Below are 15,463 nucleotides of genomic sequence, written 5' to 3'. Positions count from 1 at the left end.
TTACCCTTCACATTTTTTAAATCTATATATCTATAAAAGTGTGGATACTTCAAATGTTTTTCAATTGTGAATGGACGTCATTACCCTTCACATTTTTTACTTATTTCAATTATCAATCAAGTAACCTATGAAGTAAATTCACATTTAGTCTATTAATTAATTAATAATTAATACTAATTAAACATGTTTTATGGTTATTACCCTTCACATTTTTTAAAGTCCATAAGTTGATTGATTTTTAGTTTATTATGCCTTATACTTGATGTTTGGATATATATTTTTTAAAAATTTGTTTCATTTAATTTGATTCTATATATTGTGCTAATTATAATTTATTAGATAACATCAACTTGAATTTTAATTTGACAAAAAATTCGAAAGTAAATTACATAAGTTCTTAATTAATTTATTCGTCCAATATAACAAAGATATTAAACTCAAATTTATAACAAAATGATTCAAATTATTTTTTTAGAAAATCAAAATTTTTATTTTTATCATATAATTTGTATTTACGTGCATCGCACGTGCTTCATACTTAGTATAAGAAAGTGTATGGACTAGCACTAGCTGAAGTAAATATTCTGCTTAAAACTTTGGTTCTAGTAGATGGCAGGATTAGGAATTATTGCTTTGCCTTTGTGATGGGATGAATCAAGCACCGAACATAGGATAATAATTTTATCATTCAATGAGCTAATTTAACTGCACAAGTGTTGGACCAGGATAACTTTTTATTTATAAATTAATCATTTGACTGTGTATATTGTTAGTAGGGTTTAGGTAAATTCCTTGAGAAACCAAGCTAAATTGTCAGTGATTGCGCCTCTCTGAATTAGACAAGGCATAAAGCAACCAATCCGCTTATGTTATTTTATAATTTTCTCTCGACTAAAGAGCCTTTGGAGATGAGATTTACCATATTTCACTTTTTTATTCAGATTGAGACCATATCTGGCACACTGGTACTGCGCTGGGTTAATTCACAGCTTGCGAGAATTTTAAATTGGGTCGAGCGAGCTTTTCAGCAGGAGGTAATAACATACATTAATGTTTGACTGTTACGGACCTGGGCTTTATGAGGGGGGTTGCTTGAGATGGTCAAGCATTATGTTATTTTCTTTGTTGGCTGGTTTTACTTGCCAATGCTATGGAAAGTGCATAAAAGATAGATCTATGAGAAAATTTATCTCATTATGTGAATATAATCTGAATTACTCTATTTTTTTGTTTATCAATTTTTTGTTACTTGATTTGTAATTGTGGTTGCAACGATTGATCCAGCCTGGAAGATGGCAACCACACAGTTTGACGTGAGGGTTGAAGCATTGGAAGATAAGGTGCTCAATTGTTGCGAGCACAATAATAAATCAAGTAACAAAGGAATTAATAAAAAAAAATAGAGTAATTCAGACTATATTTATATAAAGAGGTAATTGTTTTCTATGAGATATATATCTGTACATTCTTTTCCTAGTCTTGGTTGGTAAAATCACTCAACAATGAAAAATATATTGTCAAGTTGATACCTTTTCTCAGGAATGTTGCTTAGAGAATGAATCGTGTCAATAATATTGATGTTTTTTCAACAGCGCTAGTGTCTTGTGAGGTTCAAATTTTTTCACCTGGAAAAATTATTGTCATGAATTATTCGTCCGTTGGCAGTGTTCTAACGAGACGGCGGCTACATACTGCCTAACGTCTAGCCGCCTAGGCTGTTTTTTTAAATTAGTTTTATAATATTTAGTAACATTATACATTAATATCTTTAAATTATTTTTTATTTTTATTTTATGATATTAAACCATTGTTTGATATAGGCGGGAAGAACATGACTAGTAGAAAAATAAGATGAATTTTTGTTTGTTTTAGGTTATTAAATCATTGTTTAAATTAACTCAATATCATCACTGTTATCATCTCTTCTTCGGATGCATAATCATTCTCGTGAAGTTTTCTCACTCTATATCGCAGACGAAGATGACGTTTGATGCGTTAGGACAAGCCAACAAATCACATTTTTTATTGGACTTTGGTTTGGGGCCTATAAAAAATTATCTTTCATTTTTTGATTGGATTTTTATTTTAAATTAAAAGACAATTTTTTTCTTAAAAAACAAAAAATAAATAAAAATAAAGGCCCTAACCTCCTAGGGCCGCCTAGAACAGCCTAGATGGCCTTGCCGACTAGAACTTTTTCTAGGCGGTCGGCCGCCACCTAGCGACTAGCCGCCGCCTAAGCCCATTTTTAGAACAGTGTCCATTAGCCTACCCAAAGCCAATGTAGCTTGTGGACACATCGATCTGCTGGAGTGCTCGGTTTTTTTTCTCAATTATCAGTTTACTGAATGATTGGAATGTTTAGCTATTTTAATTGTAACTTTGTTTTTTTATTCAGACTGACTATCATAGTTCTGAAACTTCGGTTCTGTTTGAAAACTAATGTTTATTTCTCTATTCCAGCATTGGACCCCAGTCTCGACTCAGCAAAGGCACGGAAGTTCAATTGTTGAAGTCTACAGGATTGTCGAGGAGGTTCGCATGCTATCATGCTCTTATTTCTCTGCCATGTCTATTTTCTGATTGGTGGTTAGGATCAATTTTTATCCCAAAGATTAATTCTTAATGATGAAATTATGTTGTACCACATGTTCTTTTGAATTTTTTTTCCTGTATGCTGCAATGACGAATGAAAAAAGTATTGAGGCCATCTTTATGGGGTGGTTTGAGCTGATATATTTTAAGCTTTTGTGATGCTTTCTGTTTGTTGGTATTAACCATAGGAGACCTCTGTAGGGAGTTTCAATTGGTAATTGGGTTTAGAATATTAACAACACTCGGGAACTTTTAGAGCTTCGTGAGCATTGTTAGGAATGACTACACTCGACATGTGGGAAATAAAAGCAAAATATGACGGAGATAAATTTTTATATGATACAAAATTGGATAAAAGATGTTTTGTACATGACCTGACATTTTTTCTAAGGGCAATAGGAAGATCAAGATCATCAATTGGTTTTGACTTATAGATATCAAAATTACCTTGTGAAGTTGGATCATTGGAGGTCTTATCTTGAATTTCTTGATTCAACCTCTGAGTAGATGTTTGGTCATGCTTTTGGACACACTCTTCTCTTTTTTTTGTCATGTGCTGCTTTGAGTAGACAAGGCCTTTAGACCTTTTTGCAGCTATTTTTGTTTCATTCGTGATCTGTGAGGTTGGCACAAAATCAAGTTCAATTGAAAAATCAGAGGTGTGGGTGGTTCCCATCTTGATCATGGTGATCCCCCAAAAGATGGGAATCCGTATAATAGGAGGATCCTTTGAAAATGGTAACATCCATGGACAAAATATTTTTTGGAGAGGGTCGAATCATTTATACCCTTTCTGATTGTTGGGGTACCCTGCAAAGATACATTTCCATGCACGGGGTTCCAATTTGGAAAGTGACGGATCGGTATCATGAACAAAGGTCAGACTACCAAAGATTTTTAAAGGAATATCCATCATAAGTCTGGACTTGGGAAAGTACGCAGTGAAACACTTTAGAGGTGTCTGAAAATTCAAAATACGAGTTGGAATCCGATTAATTAAAAAAGTGGCAGTCGTAAGTGCATCTCCCCAAAGATAGAATGCCTGAACAATTTTAAGAAGATGTTTATTTTTTTCCTCAGCCACCCCATTTTGCTGAGGAATGTGAGTGCAAGAACTTAGGTGAATAATCCTTTTGTTAGCTAAAAAATTCCGTTACACATTAACAAAGTATTCTTTCCCATTGTCACTGCAAAAATTTTTATTGGACGTGTGAAAAGAAATTGATTTTGAATTATTTGAAAGAAGTTAGTGAAAATAGTGGCAACATCACTTTCATTTTTTAACAAAAACACCCAAGTAAGACGAGTATGGTCATCAATAAATGAGATGAACCACCGTTTGCCAGAGATAGTGGGTACTCTCGCAGGACCCAGACATCGTTGTGGATTAAAGTGAAGGGTTGGGACGGTTTGTAAGGTTGGGATGGGAAGACAACACAACTATGCTTAGAAAATTGACAAAATTCACATTGAAAATCAGAAGGAATTTTATTAAGAAAATAACTGGGGAAACAAAGTCTTTAAATAAGTACAATTAACATGGCCTATTCTGTAATGCCAAAGAAAAATATCACGAGCACCAAAAACAGAATTAGAGCTGAAGCAGGTTGTCCCTAGCTTGCCAGTCAAAGTCGGATCCATAATGCAACAGATAAAGATCATTGTCTTCTTTAGCCGTCCCAATCATCTTCCCCGAGGTTAATCCTGAAATTGACAATGAGAAGAATGAAAGGTAGCCTTACAATAACAAATTATAAGACAAAGAAGGAACATGCAAATCATTGTTTAGAGTTAAGGACTGGGAAACAGGAATAATCCCTTTTCCGGCAACGGAAGCAAAAGAACCGTTCGCAATTCTACTTTTTTATGGCCTGCACATGGAGAATACGTTGAGAAAAATCGTGAAGAACCGGTCATATGATCGGTTGCACCAGAAGAGGAGAAAAAGACATAAATCCATAACCCTTATATAATGGGATTTAATTGATCAATCTCCTAAATTATTGAATAAAATTTTCAATCAACAGAAATTATCTCCATTAGCATGATTACTTTTGTGTAACGTTCAAAAGCAAATCCATGAGGGTTTATGCCCAAAATGGACAATATCGTATCATTATAGAAAAATATGAGGTCTTTTGTGTAAATTTCAAATCAAATCCATGAGGGTTTATGCCCAAAATGGATAATATCATATCATTATGGAGATATGTGACTTCCAGTGTATAACAAGTGGTATCAGACCCATGATTGAGATCGAGCCATGTGGGAGGAATCTTCGGATATTTAAACGAAGGAGGTGAGAGCTCCCTGTAAATCAGTGATGAAATTGAGGTATTTGGTACTCCAAATATTTCACGTAAGACGTGCGCTTCCAACATTGGCCTCGAGGGTGGATGGATTGACTTGAAGGGAGACCCGGACTATGAGAACAATGGTGGATCCTTCGTTTGAGGGGAGAATTGTTGAAAACTCAAACAAAGTTTCATATTGAAAATATATGAGGAAGATCATGAGTTAATAAGATGGAAGAATATCTCCATTGGTGTGAGGCCTTTTGGGTAAAGCCCAAAAACAAATCCACAAGAGTTTAGGCCCAAAGTGGACAATATCATTCCATTGTGGAGATACGTGAGGGAGATACGTGAGTTTCATCATACAAGTTAAATATTGTATATTCTCGGTAAAATATGCAAAAGATGGGTATCCTCATGGCAAAAGTTTTCTTCAGTGTTTTTCCTTCCAACAATAGCATTTTTCTCCCAATATTTGGAATCATTGGAGTCAAATTATGTTCCGCTATTCAGTAAGAAGTCGCCTGAAATTATTCTCTGACAAAAAAGGTGCTTGCAACTAGCATTACTGCATAGTGTTTGTTGGATACCTTCTGTTGGACATACCTGAACGTGATAGAAACTTCAAGGCTATTCGATAAGGAAAAGAATTTGATTTCTAATGCTTTTCAATTGGCTATCTAAATGCAAGTCTACCTGTATGTGGTCTGAGAGAAATGAATGAAACACAACCTGCATTTTGTCTTTTTGGTTTTGTATTTTGGAAAGCTTGACGAATCATTATAATTGTTGTTCAAAAAATACAAGTAGTCAAGTATTAGAGAGAAGCTTCATTGCAATCGTCTCTTTTATAGTGTCGGCTTTTTGGTCTTCACGGACAGTTATTTATTACTTTCAGTCATAAACCCATGGGATTGATGGTGCGGAAGTCACTTTTATGGATGTTAAAGTTACGATAGAAAAGTGAGAGAAACCTTAATTTTTTTCCATTAAATTGTAGAACAAAGGCTCAACTAAATAAGAGAAATACATAAAATAATCCCAACAAAATTAGAAATAAATCATATCTTACCAAATCCTATCTAATATCTTATTTAAAATAAACCAAACTTATCGACACTGCCCCTTAAGTTGGTGCGAAAATATCAATCATGCCCAACTTGCTGACTTGGTCTTCAAAGAGTTGTCTTGAGAGCCTTTTGGTCAAGACATCTGCTACTTGTAACGTGGTTGTAACAAATGGAGTGCAAATCACTCCTTCTTCAAGCTTCTCTTTTATGAAATGCTTGTCGATTTCAAAGACAATTATTTCCCGGTGTACCCTTTAAATATCCAAGAGGTGTTAGACATTGAATTAGCAACATTTGCTAAGGGAAATATACCTGTTTGGGCAATAGAGCAAGAGGGATTGGAACTTCCTAGGTGAGATTTGAACATTTTTGACAGGCGCTCAAGTTGATCCTTAGTGAAAGCAACCAATTCTGAAAGAGAAGATTGTTGCTCGGAGTCCTCACTACTTGTTTGAAGAGCACGACCAGTCCTATTGGAGCCTCCAGATTTCTTCTTAAGGTGAGCAGGTCTACCATGAATTCCCAACAAGTTTCCTCTGTATGCCACGGCTTGTTACACTTCTCACACCATAATTTTGGTTTAGCTCCATTGCGGTCAACATTCGAGCCACTGCCATTACTGACAAGGGCCGAACCATCAGTTTCTACCCTCAAGTCATCCAATCGCGGCAGCATCACATGGCGATGTGCTTCCTCGCGCCGAATTTCAGAAAAGGCCTCATGAATGCTGGGGAGAGATTTTCTTCCAAGGATGCGACATCAAACTTCATTGAAATCCTTATTTAAACCTGCGAGGAAGACAAACATCCGATTTCTTTCAACTCTTTTTTAAAATGAGCACTGTTTTTAACACTCTTCCACTCTTCAGCATCAAGGAGATCTAACTCTTGCCAAATCAACATCATCTGATTATAACATGTGGTGAGATCACAATTGCTTTGGTGTATATGCCACATGTGAGTAGTCAATTCATATAACTGTGAATAATTTTCCATGTCGGAGTATGTATCATAGACGGCCTCCCAAACATCATGAGCGGTAGGAAGAAACATAAATGGTTTGCCAATGAACGGATCCATGGAGTTAATTAGCCATGCAGTGACCAAAGAGTTCTCCGATCTCCATTGTTTATAGTTGGGATTGGTGGATGCCGGTTGCTGTATTGCACCATTTAAATAGCCTAATTTCCCTTTGCCATCGATCACAAGGCGCACAGATTGAGGCCATTCGAAATAATTTTTTCCATTGAGTTTATGAATTGTAATTTGAAGGGAATTATCGGCTAGGGCAAGATTTGAAGGAGATTGATAGATTCCATCTGAAACAGCAGCTCCTGAACTGCTGGAAATGCTGCTGTCACCGCTTGGACCTCCACCGCCAGTCAGTCCTGAGCCAGAGCTCACCATCACAACCCTGTTGGGCTGGCTCTTGATACCATAAAGTAACGATATAACAGTGAGAGAAACCCTGATTCTTATGATTACATTTTCTTAATTAAATTGTAGCATAAAGGCTCATCTAAACATGAGAGAAATATAGAAAATTATCCAAAACAAATCATATCTTACCAAATTTAATTCTACCAAAATCCTATCTAATGTCTATTTAAAATAAACCAAAATTATTGACAGATGTTCATGGGATCCCTTTTCCATTTTTCTCTTTATTGAATGATGTTTTCTTTTACATATTTAAATGAATTAATTATCATTCCTTTTTTCTTTGTCAATCCAAAGACAATTAGACCTAGTCTTCCAAGTCATTTATTGACTCTTTCTGGCCCTCATCAATTTTAGAAAGTATTGAATAGTGTCCTTATTTGTGTGTTAATTATCAGAAAGAAAATAGGATATATCCTGTAGTTCTAGTTGTTGACACATATTTTCTTTCGAGAAATGTATGGACAACTCAAGTTGAAACCAATTCTATATTTCACAGACGGTTGATCAATTCTTTGCTCTTAAAGTTCCAATGAGGTCAGGGGAGCTGAGTTGCCTTTTTCGTGGCATCGACAATGCATTCCAAGTCTACACAAAAAATGTTCTCGACAGCCTAGGTAATCAGTGCTCATATACATGATGTCAAATGTTTGATTGTTTTGCTACTTGAATTGGTTTCTTTAGCAATTGTTTTGTGAAGGAGACCATAACTTTTAAACTACATGGTGAATACGACTTTTACATTCTTATCAAATTGATGTTGTCAGTTTACTATTGAACTATGTTCTTTTCTACTTAAATCATTTTGTTTTTCCTTCTACTCAAACCATGGGTTGTTACACAAAACAAGGTTTTTGTTTCCTCTTCTGGAAACTGTCTCCGTTGGCCAACTGTTACTAAGAAACTGACAGTTGCCTTATGTTGCATCTGATTTGCTGTCTCTGCTTATTTTCCTTCAATGCGGATAAGCAAGCATTAAATGCATGAAGTTCCCGATCTCTGTAAAATTTCTTTAATAATCATCAACGGCTTATCAATGATATTGAGATGTTGACTAACCGTTCTTGTTTCAGAGACTAGTCTTTATCACTACTTTTTGTCTTAACTGAAAAAGTTTAGTTTGGGTCTGATCTTTGATTATCTTTGGTCAAGATAGATCCTTAATTGATAGTTATCTTCTGAAGCACTTAGGCTGAGATCACTTTTCTGTGTATCGGCTTAGATTCTTTTCGGTTTAGATTAACTCCCTGCAAATATTCAGCTCGGTCATATGTTTTGTCTTCACCAAAACCTCATATTCCAACAGTAAATTTCCTGGTGTTGTGGCTGATTGACACGTCTCTTATGCTACAATATTGAATTCAAAAATAGAGAAATCATTACCGCACTGGAGCTAAGTTGTTCCATTGTAAAGACCTACAACCATGATAAAATGCTCAACTGGCTATGATAAATATGATGGTAAATCTTTTCTATGATTAGTAACTAATTGTCTAATTAACAATCAAATCATATTGAAAAACTCATTGTAATCTTAATAATATTAAATTTAGTTATAAAATATATTCTTTAATTTCTATTTAGAGTATCAAGCATCATGAAGAAGAGCATATCTGATTTGACAGAACTTCCAAAATCATTCATTTTATTGCAAATTTAATAGAAGGGTTAATAGTTGTGAAAATGATTGGGAATCACTTACATGTTTTTAATCAAATCCTTGTGCTTCTCCTTGTTTTCCTACAATACCTATTTGGAGCTGTTACGCTTTCATGCTCAACTTTGTTCATTTCTTGATTTTGTAGATATATTTATCAACTCTGATAAAAGTTTTTGTTCTGCTGTAATATAGCTCTGTTCATTTCGTCTTACAGCTGATATGGAAGATATAATTCCAACCGTGCCCGCTCTTACACGATACAGCAAAGAAACTGGAATTAAAGCTTTTGTCAAGAAAGAGCTAGCAGATCAAAGGGTGCCTGATGTTAAACAGCCTAGAGAAATCAACATTTTGACAACGTCAACACTTTGTGTTCAATTAAATACTCTTTTTGTGAGTTTCAAGCTAAAATTTTCTACCTTTGCATTGAAGTCTTTGTTTCTATAGCTGGTTGTGAAAAGAAATGAATGGGGAAAAACAACCATATTTTCCTTGCTCTTGATTTTCTTTAAATTTGTAATCTTTCTATTTGCTAGAGAAACTAGCTGCTTGTTTTACCTGTCATCTTAGAAGATTCAATTCTTGTTCTAGTCAATAGAAAAGGTAGACACTTGCATATGTAGCTGCCCAACATCGTAATGGGAAACATATAGATTCAAATGAGCAGTTTCCTGTTTGAAAAGCTTAAACTGACTAATTGTGTACACATATTCTTGAAGTTAATGGTACTTCTTATTTTGGGGGAAAAGACTCTTTAACTTATTAAATTCAAATTTGTATAAGCCAAAATTTCTTGTTTCTGAACTGCTTAGGATATAGTAGTTGAAGATGCATGGTAAAGGAGTAACCTGAGCTAAAAGTTGTCTTTAGTTTGTAGTAGCTTTGTATGAATATAATGATAGGAGTTACCGACCTAGGATGCTTGACTATATGACGTGATTGTTTTCGACATGTTTTTCTCCTGACTTCTGATTTAAATTTTGAACCTTTGTAAATTTGACCAAGAAATTTTTTGAAGTAGTAACTTGTAAGTACCACTGCTTGTGAATCTGATTTTATTTCTGATTATTCTGAACCTTCTAATAACTTCTAATAGAACTAATTCAAAGTGTTCCATGTCTATGGCATTAAGTTGTTTGATCTCATATGCTTTATCGAGTATATCACTCTTGGTACATGTTGTCATGTCATGTCTCATTAATTGTGATGCAAACTTCTGAACCCATAGTATGCAATAAGCCAACTGAGTAAATTGGAAGATAGCATCTGGGAGCGATGGACAAGGAAAAGGCAACACGATGGCCAAAGTAAGTGATGCACACTGTTCCGTGCTTTTGGTCAATGTGAATAGAGCTAAAATATGTTTGTAATTTATTGTTTTCTTGAAAAAATTTCAAAGGTGTATTGTTGAAAATGAGCTCTAAAGTACAAATCTTACCACCTTTAGCTTTGGTTGTTTGATGCTAGCATGTTTTGATGCTGATGAAGGGAACAAAGCTCGTCCAGTGTTGCAACAAAAGTTCCTTACCAATATCAGCAATACAGCATTTGTGAATTTATTGTCGAGTTATTGATAGCTTTGAAAAATTATTTCACCTATCCAAATGCTATTTCATGCTTCTACATTCTTTGAATTTTTAGTTGTCGTTATGTTGTTGTCGTATGCCATTTATAATAATGCATCTATTTGATCCCTGAACAACTTCGAGCGCTTTAATTATATTCACATGATTCTACATCTGTGTATTTTTCTTAAATAAAAAACGATATATCAGAAGATTAAAATTTAATAGTTGCAAAAAGCGGAGAAGAGATCCGCTAGGGGAATAAGTTAGTCAAATCAATGATCATATCAACAACTATAACTCAAGTCCATCTCTAAATCTGAAATCGAGAAATTCTTAAACTCTGAATGATTCCCAAATATAATTTCAGTCTCTCACTAATCTGAAATCGAGAAATTCTTAACTCTAAATGCTTTCCAATCCAGCCAGATGCCCGAAACCTAATATTTTCCCTACATTCTTGAGTTGACTCTTCTATGTTGTCGAAAATCTTTCTATTTTGTTTCATCCAGATTGACCAACAAATACAATGAATTGCCACTGTCTAAAAAATTCTAATCCACCTGCCAAGATCGCGTCAAAGATCTGAAGCAAACAAATCATGTGAAGATCTTGGAACTACCCAAACCAGACCCAACTCCTTCAAAGCTCTGTACCAAAGACAGCTCGTGAAAGGACAATGCATAAGTATGTGATCGTGAGTCTCCACCTCTTTCCGACAGAGTAGTGTTTTGGTCTTCGCATGCAGCTGATTTGTGATTGTCTAGAAAATTGTGTTCAAATATACAAGATTGTGCTTTGGATGGAGAGGTTTGATTTGTGTTAGACATTGCAATAATAGATTTCAAACGACTATATTTCTAGTGGATTTGAATTCCATTTGAATGCTTGATAGTTGGGACACATGCATAAAACGGTGAGAAGAATTTAAACTCATGGGCTTAAATACCATCCAAAAAAGCACAATGGATTATAATGATTTGAAATCATTTGACTTAAATGTTTCAAATCCAAAAAAAAAAACCTAAAATCCCAGAGCTTTCTGAATTAAGTATTACCATTGAGAAAATTGAAATTTTGATTTTGGTGAAACACTCGTTACCAATTATGATGGAATTTAACAAAACTAAAACTGAGAATGTTACCCAAGTTTTATGTGTAGAGGTCTTTACTTCTCTTTTTCATTTGCAGAAAGGCACACGGAATCAGAATTGAGAAATTCCACCAAGGACACATTTGATGGAAGTAGAAAAGACATTAATGCAGCCATCGATCAAATTTGTGAATTTACTGGTAAATCTCTTTCAGTTCTCATCTTCTCAAATCTCAAGGTTTCTAATCAATTCATTGAAAGCTTGTAATTTATCCTTCCATTTGCAGGAACCAAAACTATTTTTTGGGATTTGAGAGAACCGTTCATTGATGGTTTATATAAGCCCAGTGTTACTCAATCCCGGTTGGAAACTCTGATAGAACCTCTTGATATGGTATGATTTGCCATCATTCAAATTTTGTGTTTACAGTCACCTGCGAAATTAACTTTCATAATTGTCATTCAAAGTGATAAAATATTTATTTGCTGTCACTTTTATGATTTCTGGCCGCTTGATTGTCTCTTCTATTTTTTTTATTATTTTTATTTGTAGACTCTAGTCACACTACCAAGTTGATAAGTGTTTTTCAGCAACAACTTAAAACTGCAGCATCTACAGTAAACACAACTCTCTATTTTGGGCTGTAGTTTATCCTTGTAGAGGAATAACTCAACCATAGTTAAACATGGACAATGTAAGGCAGTTTCAGCCAATTTCCAGAATGCTCGACCTGCGGCTGTTTCACTTGTTTAATCTTATCAGTTTAGTAAGGCTATGTATGGAATTCCTTGTTAATAAGATGCTAGCTTTAGGGTATTACCCCTAGGGTTGCATTCAATGGTCTATCCATTCTCACATGTGGTGGGTTCATAGAGAAAATCATTGTGGATTATTGGAAACAGAGTTGGGACAATATCCCAAGGGTAAGCTGAACTCAACCGAATTTCCTGGAGAAAACTTTGGGAACATTTTTATATGTTTCGTGATTCGGTAAAATGTGATTGAATTTTTTGTAAAATGTGTTTGTTAGTATATCTCGCTTATCATACTTCCATTCACTCTTTTAAACTATACAATTTGAAACCGAGTTTTGATTTTGCTGCAAATGAAAATGCAAGGGAAATCAATTTCTACTTTTTTGGCTATTTTCTTGTCTCTGTCTTTGTCCTCGTCCAACTCATGTATCCAAACATATTATAATATTATAGACAATAAGAAACTGTTTGTCTATGACCATGCATATAAGGTTGCTTGATTAATTGCTTTAGGTACTCAATCAGTTGTGCGATATAATCATTGAGCCACTTCGGGATCGTGTTGTAACAGGACTCCTTCAGGCATCACTGGTTTGTCATTTGCATTTCAATCTTTGTTGCAAGAGTTGTTAGTAACACTATCATTTGACATAATCTTTTATTTACCAGGATGGCCTACTTCGAGTTATATTAGATGGAGGTCCACAGCGTATATTCACTTTAGTTGATGCTAAGCTACTGGAAGAAGATTTGGAGGTTTTAAAGGTATATCCTAGAAGTTGTTGCTTTCACTATTTGTGCCTTTCGAGATTTCTTGTTTTTTTTCCTTATACTATTGATTCCATCTGGCCTTTGTAAAAGTTTTACTGCTTTACTTCAGGTTTTAATTACTAGTTTTTCACCAGTTAATGAGAATGACTATAAACTCGCTTTCATTATATTAATGTTTATAACTGCATGATATTCAAACTCATCTTACATCCAACGTTGTGTATATGTAGGAGTTCTTTATCTCCGGGGGAGATGGACTTCCTCGTGGAGTTGTGGAAAATCAAGTAGCACGTGTTCGCCAAGTTATAAAGCTACATGGCTACGAGGTCAGTCTCTTGGTAGGGTTGAAGTGAAATCATGTAGCACGTGTTCACCACCTCCTCAGAATTCCTGGGTTCATCCCTCTTATTATTTAGCTGACGTTCAATTTTATTCTCAGACACGGGAATTGATCGAGGAGTTGAGATCTACCGGTGAGATAGAACTGCGGGGTGGCAGGGGTAAACTTGGTGCTGATACAAAGACCCTTATCAGGATACTGTGCCACAGGAAGGATTCAGAGGCTTCTCAGTTCCTCAAGAAACAGCATAAAATCCCAAAGTCTACGGCTTAGTCTTGTGTGTGTGAAGAAATTTTTTTCTTCGGTCTGCAAAAGCGTAGGGCATTTATGTTTTTCCAGATGTCACAGAATCGGATTCAGCACGGTGGTTTTCCATGTTTCTGCTTTCTTCAAATATGTAGGCTCAGATTCAAAGGAATTTTACAGGACTTGAAATAATTCATTGTTCTTTCATTGTAAATTTGTAAATCGTGTTGGTTCTTTGGTTTCAGTGCAAACTTCTTGGAATGAATCGAGTTTTGGAGGATGTTCTACATTAAGTTTTAATATTTCATACGTCGAACGAGTGCAAAATTTCGATCTTGATTAATTACTGTTGAAGTTTAATATCCATAAAAAAATTCTGAGTTTGTATCAGATTAGACTACAAAAAAAAAGATTGATTAATCACGATTCGCGTGAACATTTATGAACCACGCAAGATTTACAAGATTCAATTGTATTACTTGTACCAGCAAATGCAAAACAAATATTGCAAAAGGAATCATTTACCAATATCAAAACATCAACAAAATTTCTAACGTGTGAAAAATATGTATAAAAAATAAACATATCCTTAATTTATTATAGGAAAAATTGTTTTTTTTATCTGATATGTTTGTCATTTTGTGATTTTGATCTTCTGTGTTGTTAAATTTTAATCTTAGTACTTTATCATTCTTTTGTGCAATTATAGTTTTTTTTCCAACATGATGATGATGTTGCATCATTGCATAACTAATTTGAGGATGACGTGTGTAATATCACATCAGATAAAAAATTATTAAAATTATCAAAAATTGAAAGATATATAATTAGGATTGAAATTTGAAAATATAAGCAACCAAACTCACAAAGTGACAACTATATAATACCAAAAATGAAATTTTCTTTTAATTATATAATAATTTCTCTTATATTTTCTTTTAGATAAAATTTGATACATTATAATAAAATATAAGATAACATGTGATTCTATTCTTGTTCTATTTCGAAAGTCCCAGACTTGCTAAGACTAGCACCGGATACGTGAATGGCGGTTATGTAGCATCAACAGGATCGGAATCAAGTGCTGCCTAGTCTCTATGCGTTGGGCCTGTCTTTCCTTCCTCTTCCTCTCTAATTCTGATCTTCCTTCCCAATATGAGATAGGTTGCAGCCATAGTCAAAACTCAAACGTTGCCTTTTATTGCTTTATTTTAAAAGGAAGTCTCCTTGTCACACAATACGAAATGATTATATCCGCCTGAATAGGCTTCGTTCCATAAAGTAAGATAAAATCTTTTATTTTAGTTCTTATTAGGTTAGACAAGGCGAGAATAGCCTGATCCGAATTTTCTCGTTGAAATTTGGACCAAGGAAGAAAAATAAAATTTGGCTTTTTTCAGCTTCTTGTTTCCTACTCTACGTCTGAAAAAACAGATGTGAATGTTTCCTATAGAAAGAAGGCACTAAGTGACTATTTCCGAGGCTTTCTTTCCAATAAATCCGATTATGGTGTTTGGTCTCAAATATACAGAGATGAGTAATCATAAATTATGGGAAGGAAGGTTGCAACAGCAGAGAACGTCCCAAGCAATGATGAATTGAGACACACATTGGTCAAGTCTTGGCCGACGGAT

At 34.7% G+C, this 15,463-nt stretch overlaps 1 protein-coding gene across 4 annotated transcripts in view; it reads left to right on the top strand.

Moving 5' to 3' along the window:
• Positions 1–14,094, top strand: part of LOC142553736 (protein unc-13 homolog) — a 36,665-nt gene extending 22,571 nt beyond the window's left edge. For 3 of the 4 annotated variants that reach the window (XM_075664193.1, XM_075664192.1, XM_075664195.1), the window contains 11 exons: positions 942–1,034; positions 2,464–2,535; positions 7,898–8,015; positions 9,273–9,451; positions 10,287–10,365; positions 11,815–11,916; positions 12,004–12,110; positions 12,986–13,063; positions 13,142–13,237; positions 13,474–13,569; positions 13,683–14,094. In XM_075664193.1, the coding sequence (XP_075520308.1) occupies positions 942–1,034; positions 2,464–2,535; positions 7,898–8,015; positions 9,273–9,451; positions 10,287–10,365; positions 11,815–11,916; positions 12,004–12,110; positions 12,986–13,063; positions 13,142–13,237; positions 13,474–13,569; positions 13,683–13,856 (1,194 nt within the window). In that variant the 3' untranslated portion in view covers positions 13,857–14,094. Of the gene's footprint in view, positions 1–941; positions 1,035–2,463; positions 2,536–7,897; positions 8,016–9,272; positions 9,452–10,286; positions 10,366–11,135; positions 11,278–11,814; positions 11,917–12,003; positions 12,111–12,985; positions 13,064–13,141; positions 13,238–13,473; positions 13,570–13,682 lie in introns of those variants that run through there. The other variant, XM_075664196.1, reaches the window with a different exon arrangement.
• The last annotated feature ends 1,369 nt before the right edge of the window (positions 14,095–15,463 follow it).

Source organism: Primulina tabacum, chromosome 8 (genome assembly GCF_025594145.1).
Source record: "Primulina tabacum isolate GXHZ01 chromosome 8, ASM2559414v2, whole genome shotgun sequence".
In the NCBI taxonomy this organism is placed as follows: domain Eukaryota; kingdom Viridiplantae; phylum Streptophyta; class Magnoliopsida; order Lamiales; family Gesneriaceae; genus Primulina; species Primulina tabacum.
Note: the sequence above shows the minus strand (reverse complement) of the source record. Positions and strands in the feature narration are given on the sequence as shown.